The sequence below is a fragment of the Scardinius erythrophthalmus genome, assembly GCF_964197995.2.
Source record: "Scardinius erythrophthalmus genome assembly, chromosome: 2".
Classification (NCBI taxonomy): domain Eukaryota; kingdom Metazoa; phylum Chordata; class Actinopteri; order Cypriniformes; family Leuciscidae; genus Scardinius; species Scardinius erythrophthalmus.
In genome coordinates, this window is record NC_138222.1 from 43,657,897 (window position 1) to 43,675,832 (window position 17,936).

Sequence of the window (17,936 nt, forward strand, 5' to 3'; positions counted from 1 at the left end):
AAAAACTTTAAGTTTTAAATGAATATATATATATATATATATATATTTTTTTTTTTTTTTTTTTTTTTTTTTACACAACAATAGTAGTAGTAGCCTAGTAGTGGTGGTGGTGATAATGATGATAATAATAATAATAATAATAATAATAATAATAATAATAATAATAATAATAATATGTAATTGTTGCAATATACTATCACAATGGTAATGACATGAGTACTTTAATATTTCGTCAAAAGTCATTCTTTAGTGATGGGGAAACCCGACTCAGAAACCCGCGCGAATCAGTTGCGTTTAACCAATTAAAAAACGATTCAATGATTCTTTTACGTCATATTGTAACTACGTCATCGCTAAAATATATATTTATTGGCTATTGACTATTACAGTTCGCCTTTAACTTAACCCTTCCTTCGATCAGAAGTCTTATCCTCGGTTCACTTTAAATGCTCTGTCGTCACTTGTCTTCTCATTACGAATCAGACCGGTTTTTGTGAACAGATTCAGAATAGACGACTCGTTCACGAATCGGATATTGCTCGTCAAGGCCTGAGGCGATCTGATTGTCCGTTATAGGTTATGAATGTTTTATTTTTTTCCCTCTGTTCATTTTTCAGAACTTTTCTACTTTACTATCCACTTGTTTGGTTCAGGAAAACGTTAATGATTTTAATTTGAACGTCGTCACACACATTCGAGGTCTGAATAAGGATCATCGCAACATCGAGGCCTTCGACGAGCTTCTGTGCGAACTGAAGAGACACACACCTCCGCATAAGACCATGTTTAAAGACAAAACGGCATGGTTCTCCAGCAGTGTTGGAAAGGGGGTAACCAGCTTCTGGGGTGGGTGAGATGAGTATTTGGTTATATGCTTCTAAAATAACTCATTAATTAAAGAAATGAACGAATCTATTAATGAATATTTTGTAATAAATCATCTGATTTTATTTCAGGTTTTAACTTGAAATATGAGTACATTATATACTTGTTGTCTATATTCTTTTAGTTTCTGAAGGGGGAGCTCTTTCTTCCTGGAAAACAGCAGATTACCTCTTCAGTAATGATGCCTCTTCTGAAGACACTAAAAGGTCTGTTTAGTTTACTGTGCAAATCTTGTCTCAGGGTAACTTGGTCATACTTCTAAAGAAGCTTTAAAAGTAACAGAATATGCATGGATTGTGTATTTTTTATTTAATGCAAAGTGGTTATTACTCGCATCTGTGGCAGAGAGACCAGCCTGTAGAATGTCGTTTAATCCAAATCTACTGTACCCTAAACCCCTGAAATGCATGAAAAACAAGTTTTACCTGATTTCTTTCTTTCTTCTTTTTTTAGGGTATATCGCAGTGAGGATTATATAAAGAACAGGGCAACAGTTTTCCACAGCAATTTCCTGTCAGCATGTAAACCTCGCCAGAGTGTCAAATCTGTGCCTCTTGGCCACTACGTACTGCCTCCAGACTCCATCCAGAACGGTGAGCTGTTCATTATTTTTAGTGACGAGATCCAATGTAAAGAATGAAATGAGTCGTTGCTACATTTAATATTTCATAATTACTGTTCCAATTTCTCTCTTTAGAAATGAGAGTGCTAATTGGAAGGTTCATTTGGGAAACGGATGAACAGGTAGGAGAACATGCTGTAGTTAAAGGGATAGTTCACCCAAAAATGAAAATTCTGTCATCATTTACTCTCCCTCAAGTTGTTCCAAACCTGTATGACTTTCTTTCTTCTGCTGAACACAAAAGAAGATATTTTGAAGAAAGTCGGTAACCAAACGACTGATGGACCCCATTGACTTCCATAGTAGGAAAAAAAAAATACTATTGATGTCAATGGGGACCAGCAACTGTTTAATTACCAACCTTCTTTAAAATATCTTCTTTTGTGTTCAGCAGAAGAAAGAAAGTCATACAGGTTTGGAACAACTTGAGGGAGAGTAAATGATGACAGAATTTTCATTTTTGGGTGAACTATCCCTTTAACCTGTGCCCGGCTATTCTTCGTTGTCTTTGTTATTTGTTAAAGGTGATGTGTGAAGAACAAAAAACAACCAAAATGTCTGAAGACTGTCAATCCGATGAGACTGAAGATCAACCAGTGAGAGAGAAGAGCAGGTATGCATTAACTCAACATTTAATTATATCTGAATTTAATATAGAATTTGGGCAGAATGCATAAATTCATTGTAGTGAATTTCATTTTTAAATACATCCAGTAGTTTTTTCATATTGTTCCTCTTCAGTTACATAAGACACACAACTGATGTCTAGATATTACTTTCACTACCACAGCCCTTTATCTTCACAAAAACCTGGTGTAACCTCATGTTCATGTTATCTATTAGCCAGGAAGATTACCAGTCTGTTGCATCACCGAACAAAGTGTGTTCATGCTGTGAGATGCGGCAGTATCCTGTAAACAACATGATCTCAGGTCATTAATTAACAGATAAATCTGACACCCTACAAATGATCTCACATTTAGAAACTGTTTATTGTTCTGTCTCTTTTTCAGGATATGCTCATATCGACCAAATGAAGAAGTATTTAGGGGAACTTCATGATTTTCTTCCCTCCCTCCATGGCCATAATGTTTCGAGATCTAATAATGTGACACCTCCTCAGTGTCACAAAGAAATGTAATATAACGTGCCTGTTTTAGACCACTTCTTTGTTCTTTATATGTTTCACTGACAAAGGTATTTAATGCAACTGGATGTTCATTCTCAGTTTCTGCTCATCTCATATTAAACTGCTTCTTCAGTAAATCACACTTTTCCCAGCAGTATGAAATCCAGTCCCTGTACGTGAACAGAGTTGATTTGACATAGGTTACAGAGAATAGCAATAGTAATATTAACAAATAAAAGTGTATATACTTGAAACAAAGTGTGTCTCTGCTTATTTTCTGTTGATGGTTAAATACCTTCCAGTGAGGTGGTCTATCCATTAAAGGATTTTCTCTGAGGTCAAGTTTTATAAGTCTGCTGAAACCAGGGATTAGGTAATCCTCCAGTGATCTGATGCTGTTAAATTTAACAGAGAGGATCTGCAGATTTGCCATGTCTGGAAACAGATGTAAAAAAAAAAAATTTCACATGAGCAAAAACAAAAAAGGAAAACAGGGATTTACACATAATAACCATTACCGATAATAGTGAGAGTGAAAGAGTAACTTTTAGTCCTCTAAGGCCTGGTTTCACAGACAGGGTTTAGATTAAGCCAGGATTAGTTCTTAGATCAATTAGAGCAGGGAAGTAGATGCCATAAATAGTCATTTCATTAAGTGGGAAGTTTCTAACCTGTTAGTTCAGTAGGGATGTGTGTAAAACAGTTCTTGTCCAGATTCATGAAGACCAGAGACTGTAAGTGATTCACCTCTGCTGGGAGGTCTTGAAGTTTATTATCAGCTAAGTTTAACCACTGCAAACTGCTGAGGGCTCCAAATTTTGAAGGCAGGTGTGTAATTGTATTATTATGGAGCCCAAGTTTCTGTAACTTGCTGAGTTTACCAATAGATAATGGTATGGAGATGAGACCACATCCAGCAGCCCAGAGCTCTCTCAGTTCTCTCAGGTCCCCTACTTCTTCTGGGAGAACAGATAGAGGGTTGTGGTTTACACCCAGGTAAGTCAGGTGTTTCAGAGATCCAATGTTGCTAGGAAGAACGGTCAGCTGGTTTCTGTCCAGTGTCAGTTCTTCAAGATTTTCCAGGTGCGGAATCTAACAGGGGATAGACACTTTAGACATGATTTATGCTTGCATTATTATTATTATTATTATTATTATTATTATTATTATTATATGATATGTGCGACGAATTCGTTCACTTTGCGAGTAGCTACTTTGTAAAACACCGTACATACGTTATGGGATAAATGGCATAACGTTACCTCGTCTGGTGGTAAAATGAGCTGATTGTTGTTCAGAAACAGTTTTTTCAAGGTAACGAGTCTCGAAACGCCAGGTGGCAAAACAACTAGACCCCGGTGACTCATGTTCAGACTCTCCTGCTGAGTGTTGATACATTCCAGTACCATATCCTCTCCGTTCATTTTGTTTAATTTACCAAAAACACATTGAAAAGAGAAGGCGCATCACCATAGTAACAGACAACTTCCGGCATTTCTGGAACTGGGACTGAATGGAAATAAATGTGAGATTCAAAAATTAACGCAAGAAAAGACGGGGCAGATCTGTCCATATTTGTATAATTAATTTGTATTTATTGGCATTTTAAGAACAATGTTAAACAGCAGAAACTAGCTTTTCCTCTCCATTATTTTGTGCAGAATGCGCACAGATTGCACAGACAGCGCGCAGTTTTGATGTTATTGAATGACCTGCTGAGAAAACAGGAAGAAGTGGGATGGCCGTAAGGGGCATAGATATATTTAAGTAGATCCCTATTCGGCCGCTTCAGACACGTCGGTGCGCCCGCCATCTTGGAACGGTCAGCGTATCTTCACTCACAGTAAGCATCAATGATGCTGCAACATTGTGCAGATTTTGGTTGTAAAAACCACCAAGATTTAAATTCCCGAAGAAATGGGATAACCTTTTACAGGTAAAAATGTGTTAGTTTGTGTTTTTATATGTAGCAACTCAATATGACAGGGGTTTAAACTTTAAACCCCTGTCATATTGAGTTAAACTTTGGTAACTATTAGTGCTGTTAGCTGACGCCTTCCTCTTGTTGTATTGTGTTAGTTGAGCAAAATCATCTGCTTAAGTATTTTACAGATATTGATATTCATACAAACGACATACCGCACTGTGGTGGTTGCAGACGGTGCTGTCAACTTTCTATTTGACCGGCTTTGACCGTTTCAATATGGCGGACGACCCATTGAAACCTAAGGTTTCTATGTATGTATTTCTATGTGTGTCAGTTCGCCTGTGAATGAAAGGGTGGATGATCCGTACAGGAGCCAAATAGTAAGTATATCAACGGTGAGAACACGCGTTGTCGGGAGTTTGTCAGTTGTTCTGTACTTTTATGAGACAATAACATGGATAAAGACAACCTCTCCGTAGTCCTGCACTCTAAAGGAGATCTCAGACTGGTATGAAATTTCATGCGTTTTAGTGAAGATCTTGCAACCCTTGATCTCAGATTGCATTTGCAATTAATAATAGCAGACTTCTCTGTATCTTTAACAGGAACAGCGTCCGATCCCGGAGCCAGGACCAAATGGTAGGTTATAGATTTGTGATTAAGCAATATTTCTAAATGCTTTTCAATGGTGATAAACATTTTAGTATTCATATTTATCCATTTTCCGGGCTTGTTTATTAAAGACGTGTTACTTCAGATGCACTCAGTGGGCATTTGTGGATCAGATGTGCACTATTGGCAGAACGGGCGCATCGGGGACTATGTGTTGAAACAGCCCATGATTCTGGGACACGAAGCCTCTGGTCGTGTGGTGAAAGTGGGATCTGCTGTGACTCACCTCAAAGCAGGTTAGTTCTGGGTTTGCCTTAGTTTGTGATAATGGCCTGGTTTCACATACAGTACAGGGCTTAGATTAAGCCAGGATTAGGTTTTAGTTCAATTGGGGCATTTAAGTAGCTTTTATAAACATGCATTAGGGGGAAAAAAAACGTACTGTTGTGCATTTTGAGAAAAAACAATGGCACTGACATATTTGAAGTTATTGTAAGTGTAAGTTGCTTTCAGTAAAACAGCTAAAACATGCATTTTAATCTGGGACTAAGTTTAAGGCTTGCCTGTGAAACCAGGGGTATAACAGTTAAACTTGGATTAAGTGTGTCTTTCATTTTTGTAACCAGGAGACAGAGTTGCAGTTGAGCCTGGAGTTCCTCGTGAAGTAGATGAGTTCTTTAAATCTGGACACTACAACCTCTCTCCCAGCATATTCTTCTGTGCCACTCCTCCAGATGATGGAAACCTGTGCAGATACTACAAACACAACGCTAGCTTCTGCTACAAGTCAGATCACTATTTCTGGACGAATTATAAGTCCATGGTCCTTTAATTCTATGCGTAATAATCATATGGTTGTGTGCATGCAGACTTCCCGATAACGTGACTTATGAGGAGGGAGCCCTGATTGAGCCCCTGTCAGTGGGCATTCATGCCTGCAGGAGGGCAGGAGTTACTCTTGGAAGCTCAGTGTTTGTCTGCGGTGCAGGTCAGTCATCTCTAATGTTTGCACATATTTATGCAACTGTTACATATTAACTAGTCAATCAGTGTAATGACCTCTGACTTCAGGGGCTCTGCCACTTTTCTAGTGTGTCAGCACTGTAAAATAATTGTTGCTTATTAATCTAATATCACAGAAACTTTTTTTTAGAAATGTTATCTTTGTAACATGACTTTTGACATATGTAACTGGTTATAGCAATCAAAGACTATGTTTGTATATATGTGTGTGTGACTATGTGTGTGTGTGTGTGTGTGTGTGTGTTTTCACCAACACAGGACCAATTGGACTAGTTTCTTTGTTGGCGGCCAAAGCCATGGGTGCTTCACAAGTGATAATAAGTGGTAATGTATATATTCTTCACTATGCATAAAAAGTAATAATGTATGAATAAATTGTGCATATAAAATACATTTTTAATCTGTATTTGTAGACTTGTCCTCTGATCGGCTAGCCAAAGCTAAAGAGATCGGAGCAGACTTCCTGCTTCTTGTGAAAAAAGAGGATACACCTCAGGACATGGCCAAAAAAGTGGAGGGAATGCTGGGTTGCATGCCTCAAATCAGCATTGAATGCACTGGAGTGCAGAACAGCATTCAAACAGCCATCTATGCAAGTTTGATAACAAAAAAATTAAGTCATACAGCTTTCACATTATTGGAGTGTCAAATTTGTTTGAGTGTTTAGACATGCTAAAATGATTGATCATACTTAGACCTTCTTGCGCTGATGATGGTGTCTTTGTCTAGGCTACTCGTTCAGGAGGAGTGGTGGTGTTGGTTGGGCTTGGTCCTGAGATGACCACCATACCTCTTCTCAATGCAGCACTCAGAGAAGTTGACATCAGAGGTGTATTCCGTTACTGTAATACGTAAGTAGGATCACTAAAGCTAGAGATGTACTTATGACTGTATCGGCGGTTTGAGTATAATGTAGATCAAAATAAAATAAAATGTGCACACTTTTACCCATGATACCTCATTGTTTTTTCAGCTGGCCGGTGGCCATTTCTATGTTGGCGTCTAAGAAGGTGAACGTCAAACCCCTGGTCACCCACCGTTTCCCGCTGGAGCAGGCTGTGCAGGCCTTTGAGACCACCCGTCAGGGTCTTGGGGTTAAAGTCATGTTAAAATGTGACAAGAATGACCAGAACCCATGAGATCAACCACTGGACCCACATCTGATTATTGCCTTGCTACAGTCACTTCAATACATTTAGTTTAATCCAGCTAGTTTTGAGAGTAACTTCACTATCTTGTCTCAGGTACAGCAGTCACAGTGATTCTCCTCACAGTGGATGTAATTATGTATAATTTAAATTTGATTGTAATTTATGAATCTAGCATGTTACATTAATAAAATGAATATAAATAAACATTTTATAGAATCATGAAAAGTGTTCGTTTATTTTTATGTAACATTGTCTGAGTGCAGTTTTAATGGCATTTCATCATAATAGCAGGTCATTTTTACAATTTAATTACCTTAATCTTTTTCACAAACAATGAATCTTATCTTTACCTAAGATTTATCGTACTAACTTGATTGTCTGTGTAATTACTGTGAGCTCTTTTTATATTTGTAATCATTTTCATAAAGCATTTTTGTTCATATATTTGGTCAATATGTAATTTGAGCATAAGTAGAAGGAGTTGTGCAAGTAGTCCACAACTGGCCATCTGGAGGAAAACTCATTTATACACCATCGAGATACGTTTTATTTCTTTTAAGGACATAGCTGTGTTTTGACAGCAGTTTTGATCAACTTGAAGGAAATGTGGGATGGCTATAAAGTGAGTGAAAGTGCATGATCCATTCAAGAGCCAAATAATTCTGTAAACTAACAGAACTTATCAGTTGTTCTCTACTTGCATACTGTATGTGAATAAAATGGATAAAGACAACCTCTCTTTGGTCGTGCACTCTAAAGGAGAGCTCAGATTGCAGTGACATTTCATAAATTTTAGTTGAAGATTTTGCAACCCTCAAACTCTGATTGCACTTGCAAATTATACTGTATTTGCAGACTTTTCTATATCTTTAACAGGAACAGCGTCCGATTCCTGAGATGGGACCAGATGGTATTGGTTTGTGACTTAGCAATATTTCCAAATTCACAATGGTGATTAGCCCTATAATATTGGATGTTTACTGAAGACGTGTTACTTCAGATGCACTCTGTGGGTATTTGTGGATCAGATGTGCACATGTGGCAGAACGGGGCCATTGGGGACTATCATTTTGTATTCAGCAGGGGACAGAGTTGCAGTTGAGCCTGGAGTTCCTTGAGAAATAGATGAGTTCTTTAAATCTGGACACTACAACCTCTCTCCCAGCATATTCTTCTGTGCATGTCCTCAAGTTTGCAGAAACTACACACACAATGCTAGCTTCTGCTACAAGTCAGATCACTATTACTGAACAAATTAGATCATGAAAGAGAGAGAGAGTCCATGGTCCTTCGATTCTATGAGTAATAATAATCATATATACTGTGTGCAGGCTTCAGAGGGAGCCTTGATTGAGCCCCTGTCAGTGGGCATTTATGCCTGTAGTCTGTTTGTCTGCAGTGCAGGTCAGCCATCTCTATATAGCACATGTTTATGTAACTGTTACACATTAACCAATCTGTAATGACCTCTGACTTCTTGGCAACTTTTCTATAGTGCGTCAGCACTGTAAAACAATTGTTGCTTATTAATTTAATATCACTGTAAGCATGCTTCATTTTTAGAAATGTCATCTCTGTAACATGACTTTTGAGATATGACTCAAAATAGACTATGTTTTTATTAACATAGGACCAATTGGACTTGTGTCTTTATTGGTGGCCAAAGCAATGGGTGCCTCACAAGTAATAAAAAGTGGAAAGTTAAGTATCCAATATGATATAAAATTAACTCATATTATATACCGATGAGCCAAAACATTATGACCACATGCATAATATGCTGTTGTTCTTCCGCGTGCTACCAAAACAGCGCTGACCCGCCGAGGCATGGACTCTACAAGAACTCTGAATGTGTCCTGTGGGGTCTGGCACCACGACCAGCAGCAGATCCTTCAAGTCCTGTAGGTTGCGAGGTGGAGCCACTGTGGATCGAACTTGTTGGTCCAGCACATCCCACAGATGCTCGATTGGATTGAGGCCTGTAGAATTTGGAGGCCAGAGCAACACCTTGAATCGTGTCTTTATCATGTTCCATTCCTGGACAATGTGTGCAGTCTGGCAGGGCGCATTATCCTGCTGAGAGAGGTCACTTCCAGCAGGGAACACCATTGTCATGAAGGGGTGTACCTGGTCTGCAACAATGGTAGGTGGTACGTGTCAAATGTACATCCTTGAATGGCTGGACGCAGGGTTTCCCAGCAGAACATTGCCCAGAGCATCACACTCCCTCCTCCAGTTAGTCATCGTCCAAAAGTGCATCCTGGTTCAAAGAAAAAGAAAAAGAAAATGTGGCTCATCGGACCAGGCGACCTACATCCACTGCTCAAAGGTCCAGTTCTGATTCTCGTGTGCCCGTTGTAGGCGCTGTCGGTGGTGGACGGGGTCGTCATATGCTCTTTGATTGGTCTGCCTATGCAGCAGAGTGCAATGCATTGTGTTGTGACACATGCCTCCCAGTCCCATCATTACAATTTTCTGACTTGTGCCACAGTAGACCTTATGTTGGCTCGAACCAGATAGGGTAGCATTTGTTGCCCTCATGCACTGAAGAGCTTTGTCGCAGGTTTGTGGTTTGTTCCTCCTCGGACCACTGTTGGAAAATTCTCACCACTGCTGACCGGGACCTACCAACAAGCCTTGCCGTTTCAGACTCTGACCCAGTCGCCTTGCCATAACAATAAGGCCCTTGTCAAAGTCTCTCAGATCTTTTCTCCTGCATCCAACATGCTGATTACAAGAACTGATTGTTTACCATCTAATCTACCAAACATTAATATGTGGCCACGTTAGGAGATGATCATTAATGTTTGCTTTATTGTGTTAGAAAACACAATTATATCTTTATATATAATACAGATGACTGTTTTCACGTTTATATTTGTTTGTGCAGAGTACTGAGATGTATTGAAATATTATACTGATGCTGATTATGCTGATGATGGTGTTTTTGTCTAGACTGCTCGTTCAGGAGGAGTGGTGGTGGTGTTGGTTGGGCTTGGTCCTGAGATGACCACTGAGATGACCTTGGTACTGAGATGCTGTTTTTAATCAGCTAATCTTTACAAACGATATCTCATACTTTTGAGCTGCATTAAACGGTATATATTTTAATTATGCTCATAGTGTGTTTTTGCCAGTGTTCATGGAAGCGTTGTAGTGTATTTTAATAACCTCTAGGGGGAGCAGTGATCTGCAAAATTGGAGAACGGTAATAAAAACCCACACACACTTTAATGAATATCCTGTCTCACAATCTTGCTATAAAGCTTGGCAATGCCTCTTTAATCTCCCCTAAGATCAGTTAAAGGAGTTTTACTATTGAGTGTTTTCTTCCCTGATTCCTTTCTTGACTATGTCAAAGCCTGGAAATCTGAGCTGGCTGAACTGATTTCCAACTGTGAGACTCAAATCTATGCTCATTAGGGCCATAATATGAGGCGAGGGAGCTATTTAAAAGTTTTGGAAGTTGGCAGCTGTTCGAGGCGGTTGGCATGGATTTTGACTCAAGCCTCCAGGTTGTATGACCCACTCAGGCTTCATTAGTTTAAGCAATTCTTTACTTCCCAAATAGCAAAACTGCCAGAGAATCAAGGTAAAACAACATGAAGGGCTTATGTAACACTTTATTGTTATTTTGCCATAGTGTCATTTTAAGATGCATGCAGACAGGTATTCATGTTCATGTATTATTAGTTGTTTCACAATTCATCTTCAAAAGCTTTCTTACGCGGCGGTAAGGCTTTTGGTCACAGTGTCTTTTTATTTTCCCAAGGCCAAAGCCTCACAAAGATAAAATGGGACTAACAGTGATTCCTACATGGACACAGTACTAAACCAGGTTAAACGTTTATGTACAGACATTCTAATACTGCTTAAGGAAGTGGACACACTATTAACAACACTATTACATTCACCACTGACTCAAATGAGTTGCAGCTGTGCATACACAGAAAGAAAAAGCACACTTAAAAAATAAACTCTTACATTTCATACAATGTTTTTGTGTTTGAAACAAAATTCATTTACAGCATGGCAAGAGAATGTTTGATTATTACAGCATGGGAGAAGTCCAGAAATTGTTTACACACTGTATTTTACAAAAGATTTGCTCACTTGCTCACATGTAAAAAAAATTACTCACAATTTGCTCAGTCTTTAATGCCCACTAGATGACATTTATCCGCTGAAGGCTGGCGATGTGGAACGATTCTCTTCTGTTGATAAAGTCCCTGCTGATACTAGTCAGTCTCGCAAAGTTCGCTGTACGATGAGTATGGATTACACCTGTACTTCTTGAGCATTTTTTAAATGTGTCATGCCACATATTTATTTGCTGCTGTAAGTTCACTTATGTTAATGTAGGGGGCATGTACTGGTTTAGTGCGCATTTGAATGAATTTAAAATTCAATGACACCTGAAATGGATCAAGTATAATGTCCAATACCTTGTTTATAATAATAAAAAAGTCTTATTAACAGAAACAAACATTCTGGAATGGTAACTAGGCGTGATGTTTTGGGCTTCTACTGTCTGGACTTCTCTCTCTGGCTTTTCCATTCCTTTCTGATATTGATATAATGATTACATATTTACAAAACAAACTCGCATCTCTCTAACTATGTCCACACATACATAAATGTAAATAAATTAAACAAGAATAGCATCAAAATAAAATGTACAAAGCCCCCGCCTTACATTATGAAGAAAGGACTTGAGATGCATCGACTCCATCTTCATCTGACTATGCACACACCCCGAGAGCAGACATTACACATCAACAGAATCCACACTATATGCAGAAATGACACACCATATCTCTTAAGTAATGTTAGCAGACAGCAAGAGTGATGGAAGTTATTTTTGGTGAAGATAAAAAGAGAAAGGTGACTGCTGCATTCAAACATTTGCCAGTGCCCGGGGTTGTGTATCTCAGCCATGTCCAACTCAGATCATATATACATAGGAGTCTCCTGACCAGTTAAGAGTCTAAACATGGCGGCTGGCATAGTCTTCATGTGGATCTGTTTCAAGTAAAAGGAGATCTTTTTACTACAAAAACATAATATAATATATAATATTATACAATTAGTGCTAACACATCGCATCTAACATAAAAATGTGTTTATATAATGTTTATATATATACATATACAGTATATATATATATATATACAATATATATATATATATATATATACAGTATATATATATATATATATATATATATAATATTATATGTATGTGTGTATACACACACACACACACACACACATCTATTATATATATATATATATATAAATATAATATAAACAAATATTATATAAACAAACTTTGCTTAGATGCAGTTAATCGTGATTAATCGATTTGACAGCACTATATATATATATATATATATATATATATATATATATATATATATATATATATATATATATAATAATACTATTCTACTAAATACTTAACACAATATTATTCAACACTATTTAATATATGCACTACCAATCAAAGGTCTGGTGTCAGTTAAGACATTTTTTTAAAGCGGGTGACACTTTTATTCAGCAAGGATGCATTAAATTAATCAAAAGTGACAGTAAAGACATTTAGGCTATGTTACAAAAAAATCTAATAAATGCTGTCCTTTCTTTCTATGCATCAAAGAATCCTGGATCACGATTTCCACTAAAATATCAAGCAGCACAACTGTTCTCAACATTGATAATAATAAGAAATGTTTCTTGAGCTCCAAATCATCATATTAGAATGATTTCTGAAGGATCATGTGACACTGAAGACTGGAGTAATGATGCTGAAAATTCAACTTTGCCATCACAGGAATAAATTACATTTTAAAATAGATTCAAATAGAAAACAGTTCTTTTAAATTGTAATAATAATTCACAATATTACCGTTTTTACTGTATTTCTGTTTAAATAAATACAGCCTCGGTGAGCATAAGAGACTTCTTTCAAAAACAAATCAAATCTTACCAACTACAAACCTTTGAACGGTAGTGTATGTATAGTTCTCACCTCGCCGACAGAATTGGAGAGAGCTTGGACGATCTTCTCGTGTGCCGTGGCAACAACACTTTGGCCGTTTATCTCAATAATACGATGACCAACCCGCACGCCTCCTCTCTCTGCGATCCCTCCACGCATTAGACTGCAGATCTGAGGAGCACAAAACAAAAGTTGCACTTAAAAGTAGCAATTATACTTCAGTACTGTACTTCAGACCTGTTCCTCTATCCCTCCATACTCACAATGCCATTCTGCACACTGAAACCCAGCTGGTACTTGAGGTCTGGTCTCTTAATGAGAACTGTGGTTACAGGAGGGCAGCTAACGATGTTCAACTTCACCTGCACCTGATTTTTCAGGCCCTGATGGAAATAAACAAAACATGTGATTATATAACTCAGTACCAATCACACCATATGCACTGTATTATTGCATTGGGATTATAACAACAGAAAATCAAGATTCGCAACCACTTTATTGATTGTCCTTTGGTCTTTTAGCAGCCCTAAACCAGAGACCCTTAATAACCAGCTACTCAGAATAACACAGATGGATTCATGGGCAAGCCAAGATTCAGCCCACTGCGCACTGTGACAACCCGACCCCTCTGCACACCTTGATGATTCCCTGACAGGTGGCGAGAGGCAGCCCCACCAGGCTGGTGTTGTTGATTGACATGATCTGGTCACCGATGCTGAGCTTCCCAGAACGGGCGGCAGGGCCTCCATTCATCATGTTGGCCAGGATGACGGTAGGCAGAATAGAGCCCCAGCCAGACTCCACAATAACTATGCCCAGAATCTCTCCCTTCTGCTTCTCCAGCTGCAACTGTGGAGAGAGAGAGAGAGAGAGAGAGAGAGAGAGAGAGAGAGAGAGAGAGAGAGAGAGAGAGAGAGAGAGAGAGAGAGAGAGAGAGAGAGAGAGAGAAGAGAGAGAGAGAGAGAGAGAGAGAGAGAGAGAGAGAGAGAGAGAGAGAGAGAGAGAGAGAGAGAGAGAAAAGAGAGAGAGAGAGAGAGAGAGAGAGAGAGAGAGAGAGAGAGAGAGAAAGAGAAAGAGAGAGAGAGAGAGAGGGGGGGGGGGTATAGGCAAGGGATTGTAGTTGATTGTCAATAAAAGGCCATAAAAAGACAAAGCAATTAAGGAAACAATTTTACTCAGTTGATAACATGTGACTGACAGCATCAGGGTTCAAAATAGCACAACCTCTACCTCTAGTGTACATTATGTGCTCAAAGGAAATTCTAATTAAGGAAAATGTAGATATTTGATGCACTGGTCCCATGGTCATAACCAAAAAAAGGTTATGAAGGTTAACCTTAAACCTTAAAAAGGTTTATATATATATATTTTATATATATATATATATATATATATATATATATATATATATATATATATATAAATATATATATATAAAATTGTGTCAATGGCATTTGTTCATGTACAAATAATCTATATACTTCTGTTTAAAAGTTTGTGGTTGGTAAAATAATTTATGTTTTTGAAAGAAGTCCCTTCTCTTCACCAAGGCTGCATTTATTTGATTAAAAATACATTTAAACTGTAATATTGCGACACGTTATTGTGAAATTTGTTTCTATTTTAAAATGTAATTTATTCAACATTTTTAAAGCAGAATTTTCAGCAGTCATTACTGGAGTCTTCAGTGTCGCATAATCTTTCAGAAATCTGAAAAGAAATATGCTGATTTTGAGCTTAAGAAACATTTCTTATTTTTAATCACTCTTTGTGGAAACTTTGATAGATTTTTTTTATTCTTTTCCATGATGTCAATTTAATGCATCCTTGATGAATAAAATTATTCATTTCTTAAAAAAAGAACTTTTAAATGATAGTGAGTATTATATAATTGTTAGAGAATTTCAATATCTGATTCAGCATCTGATTATTTATTGGACATTTGGATTTTAATCACTGTAATTTTGTCTTGTCTGTAAGACTGGCTTCTTTATATGACAATTGAGTGAGCTATCAAATGGGCGGGACTTTGCAACAGACTGTCAATAACTGAAAGTGTTGAAAAACGCAGTTTGGAATTTAGTCGGACTACATTATAACGAGTCATTAATGTATTTTAAATTATACGTTTCATATACTAGTATTTAACCGAAGCTATAGATTGTGAAATTAAACATTTCTCGTTGTTAGTGTGTTTTTTAGTTAGCTTAGATAATAGCATAGCATACAGCGAACGTTATCCGATGATCTAAGCTAACTAAAAAACACACTAACAACGAGAAATGTTTAATTTCACAATCTATAGCTTCGGTTAAATACTAGTATATGAAACGTATAATTTAAAATACATTAATGACTCGTTATAATGTAGTACAAACGTCTTCTATAATAAAATGATTTGTATGATTTGTAATCAGGCACTAAAGCGATTACCCATAAAACGTGCTTTGAACCGATCGGATTGGTTGGGTCCTAAGCCCGGACTCATCACACCAAAGTGACCGGATTATTCACCACACCGGTTGTAGGCTGACTCGGTGGTTAGGATTGGCGGGTGAGTTTTGGAGGCGGAGCAATGAAGAGAGGGGTGTGTTTGTTTGGGTTGATTTCAAATATCAACAATGTCCAACAGCTTACCCCACCTATAATAGCCATTTCAGAAGCAGCTTTTGGGATCAACATTGTAGACAACTAAATTTATCTGAGCTGAGCACACATTTTTCTATTAAGTGATGTCTTCTGAAAAGCACCGGTCTCCACTGGTTATAAATGCACAGCAACACTATGCTAAATCCTTTATATAAGCCATTATATAAGCAAAACATTTAAGTTCACCATCAGTTGCTTTAGAAACTAGTACAAATGTTACCAATTTTTTCCATGTGTGCTTGTTTTTTCAACAAACGAAAGTGTTGAACATTTGTGCTGCTGTCCGTCATCACAGTTCTCTGCTTTCTAGTAATCCCACTTGTATTGACCAGAAAACCAGCAGTGTCAGGTCAGCTATGTATTACACAGAGAGAGCACTTGATAGAGAAGAAAGTGTCAGGCAGCTGACCTCTTTGCAGTTATCAGAGTTTGAGAAGTGGATGAGGTCATCATTGTACATCTCCTGTGTGTTGATGATGTCGCTGTACTCTTTCTGGCTCAGGTCCTCTGGGTTGATCCCATTGGCTCTGAGGAATTCCTGGTAGGCCACGCTGAATGCCTGACCAATGGACTGTGCTATGAGCTGGGCCTGGATTTGTTGGAGAAGAAAACCAGGTGAAAACAACTGCAAAAATCAATTAACCTGTGTATACATTTGTCATTCATTATAAATGGGTTACATGCGAGAGGTAAACAGAACTAAATCTACTTTACACATAGGGCCCTATCTTGCACCCAGTGCAATTGACTTTGTACAACGACGCATATATCATTCCTATTTTGCACCCGACGCACAGCGGACTTTTCTCTCGACAGACGCACGTCTGTAAATTAGGGAATGAACTTGCGCTCCCGGGGGCGGTTCAGCGAAAAGAGGAGGCGTGTTCCGGCGCAAACGTTCCCTGGTGCTATTGTGCAGTTCCAGAAAACAATTCCACCACAGACCAGGAAAAGCCTAGTCTAAAGTCAGTGGCGCGTTTTCAGTGACACGTTCAGATGCTATTTTAAGGGTGCATGCTTGGCCATAATGTAGCGTGTGCACAACGCGTATACACTTTGCTTTTCTCATCTACACAGACATGCAGCAGTTGCCATTTTTGCAAACCATACATAATTACAAGGTAAAATATTCCACACGAGGGAAATCATTGTGGTGTCCATGAAGATCACTAGATAAAACTAGCTTACACATCTACCCAAATTATTATACGCCTGTTTAACCGAAGCATATTTGGGTGGGTTTCTCCCATCCCCATACAATGTCACTTCTCTGTCTTTTACGGCCCTGACGAGAACGTCGGTCTCCTCGGCTGTGAACCGCTTCTGGCGTGCGCCTGGCAAATCCACCGTTATAATAGCAATCCGCCATGGAACAAGCGTGCCTGCTCTTAAAGGGAATGTGAGATGTCGCTCTGATTGGTTTAATTCACGTTACGCCCAAACCACACCTATGAGTAATGTAGCTACTTCAGACCAACCCATTTTAGATTTTGCAACCGAGATCCGCCCCCACAAAGTTACTTGCGTTTCGCGTTTGATACTTGCGTTTCAGATCGTTAAAATAGGGCCCATAGTGTTTGTTCTTTTATTATGAGCCTCTTAAACAAAAAAAGCAAGTCAAGTCACATTTATATAGGGCCTTATACAATACAGATTGTTTCAAAAATAAACAGAAAAATAACAGTGTTGAAATTCATCAGTTATAAAAGAAATTTTATTTCAGCCATAAAGCAGCTCTAAAGAAGACAATAGTGTCATTACTCATCTCAAATTAGGTTAATGCTGATTAAATTTAGTTCAATAACAGTGTCAATGTTGCAAAGTTCGTCAGTAATAAAACTCATTTAAACTATAAAGCAGTTCTACAGAAGATTATAGTGTCATTACCCAGCTCAGTTCTGTTCAAATTTTGTTCTCATCTGATAGTGTCAGTGCAGT

The 17,936-nt window shown here is 38.1% G+C and overlaps 3 protein-coding genes across 3 annotated transcripts in view; 1 reads left to right on the forward strand and 2 right to left on the reverse strand.

Moving 5' to 3' along the window:
* Window positions 1–768: 768 nt before the first annotated feature.
* On the forward strand, window positions 769–8,074 carry sord (sorbitol dehydrogenase). Its single transcript, XM_081389823.1, has 17 exons — window positions 769–846; window positions 1,010–1,091; window positions 1,339–1,478; window positions 1,583–1,629; window positions 2,032–2,120; window positions 2,351–2,439; window positions 2,521–2,644; window positions 2,792–2,808; window positions 5,010–5,071; window positions 5,169–5,202; window positions 5,307–5,471; window positions 5,802–5,961; window positions 6,045–6,163; window positions 6,457–6,522; window positions 6,612–6,790; window positions 6,928–7,049; window positions 7,172–8,074. Exons 1-17 carry the CDS (start codon window positions 783–785, stop codon window positions 7,335–7,337), a joined length of 1,725 nt encoding a protein of 574 aa, XP_081245949.1. The 5' UTR covers window positions 769–782; the 3' UTR covers window positions 7,338–8,074.
* Window positions 2,125–4,129, reverse strand: LOC308686228 (uncharacterized protein). Its single transcript, XM_081358668.1, has 4 exons — window positions 3,899–4,129; window positions 3,308–3,728; window positions 2,932–3,071; window positions 2,125–2,806 (listed from the first exon to the last, which is right to left on the reverse strand). The coding sequence occupies exons 1-4, from the start codon at window positions 4,058–4,060 to the stop codon at window positions 2,774–2,776; spliced, it is 756 nt and encodes a 251-aa protein (XP_081214794.1). The 5' UTR covers window positions 4,061–4,129; the 3' UTR covers window positions 2,125–2,773.
* Window positions 8,075–10,954: 2,880 nt separating the features above from the next.
* apba2b (amyloid beta (A4) precursor protein-binding, family A, member 2b) overlaps window positions 10,955–17,936 on the reverse strand; it is a gene marked incomplete at its 5' end in the record, with an annotated part of 30,233 nt that continues 23,251 nt past the window's right edge. The window contains 5 exons of the mRNA XM_081394185.1: window positions 10,955–12,371; window positions 13,380–13,520; window positions 13,613–13,732; window positions 13,986–14,198; window positions 16,408–16,587. Coding sequence (XP_081250311.1) covers window positions 12,300–12,371; window positions 13,380–13,520; window positions 13,613–13,732; window positions 13,986–14,198; window positions 16,408–16,587 — 726 coding nt within the window. The 3' untranslated portion in view covers window positions 10,955–12,299. The remainder of the gene's footprint in view (window positions 12,372–13,379; window positions 13,521–13,612; window positions 13,733–13,985; window positions 14,199–16,407; window positions 16,588–17,936) is intronic.

What these genes read in the sequence shown, in the direction of transcription:
- sord (XM_081389823.1), top strand. Translation starts at nt 783, where the DNA reads ATGTTTAAAGACAAAACGGCATGGTTCTCCAGCAGTGTTGGAAAGGGG. An exon ending in TGTGACTCACCTCAAAGCAG is followed by an intron (nt 5,472 to 5,801) that starts GTTAGTTCTGGG and finishes TTTTGTAACCAG; the next exon opens with GAGACAGAGTTGCAGTTGAG. An exon ending in AACGCTAGCTTCTGCTACAA is followed by an intron (nt 5,962 to 6,044) that starts GTCAGATCACTA and finishes GTGTGCATGCAG; the next exon opens with ACTTCCCGATAACGTGACTT.
- LOC308686228 (XM_081358668.1), bottom strand. Translation starts at nt 4,060, where the DNA reads ATGAACGGAGAGGATATGGTACTGGAATGTATCAACACTCAGCAGGAG. An exon ending in CATCCCTACTGAACTAACAG is followed by an intron (nt 3,072 to 3,307) that starts GTTAGAAACTTC and finishes ATCTGTTTCCAG; the next exon opens with ACATGGCAAATCTGCAGATC. An exon ending in ATAGACCACCTCACTGGAAG is followed by an intron (nt 2,807 to 2,931) that starts GTATTTAACCAT and finishes GTTCACGTACAG; the next exon opens with GGACTGGATTTCATACTGCT.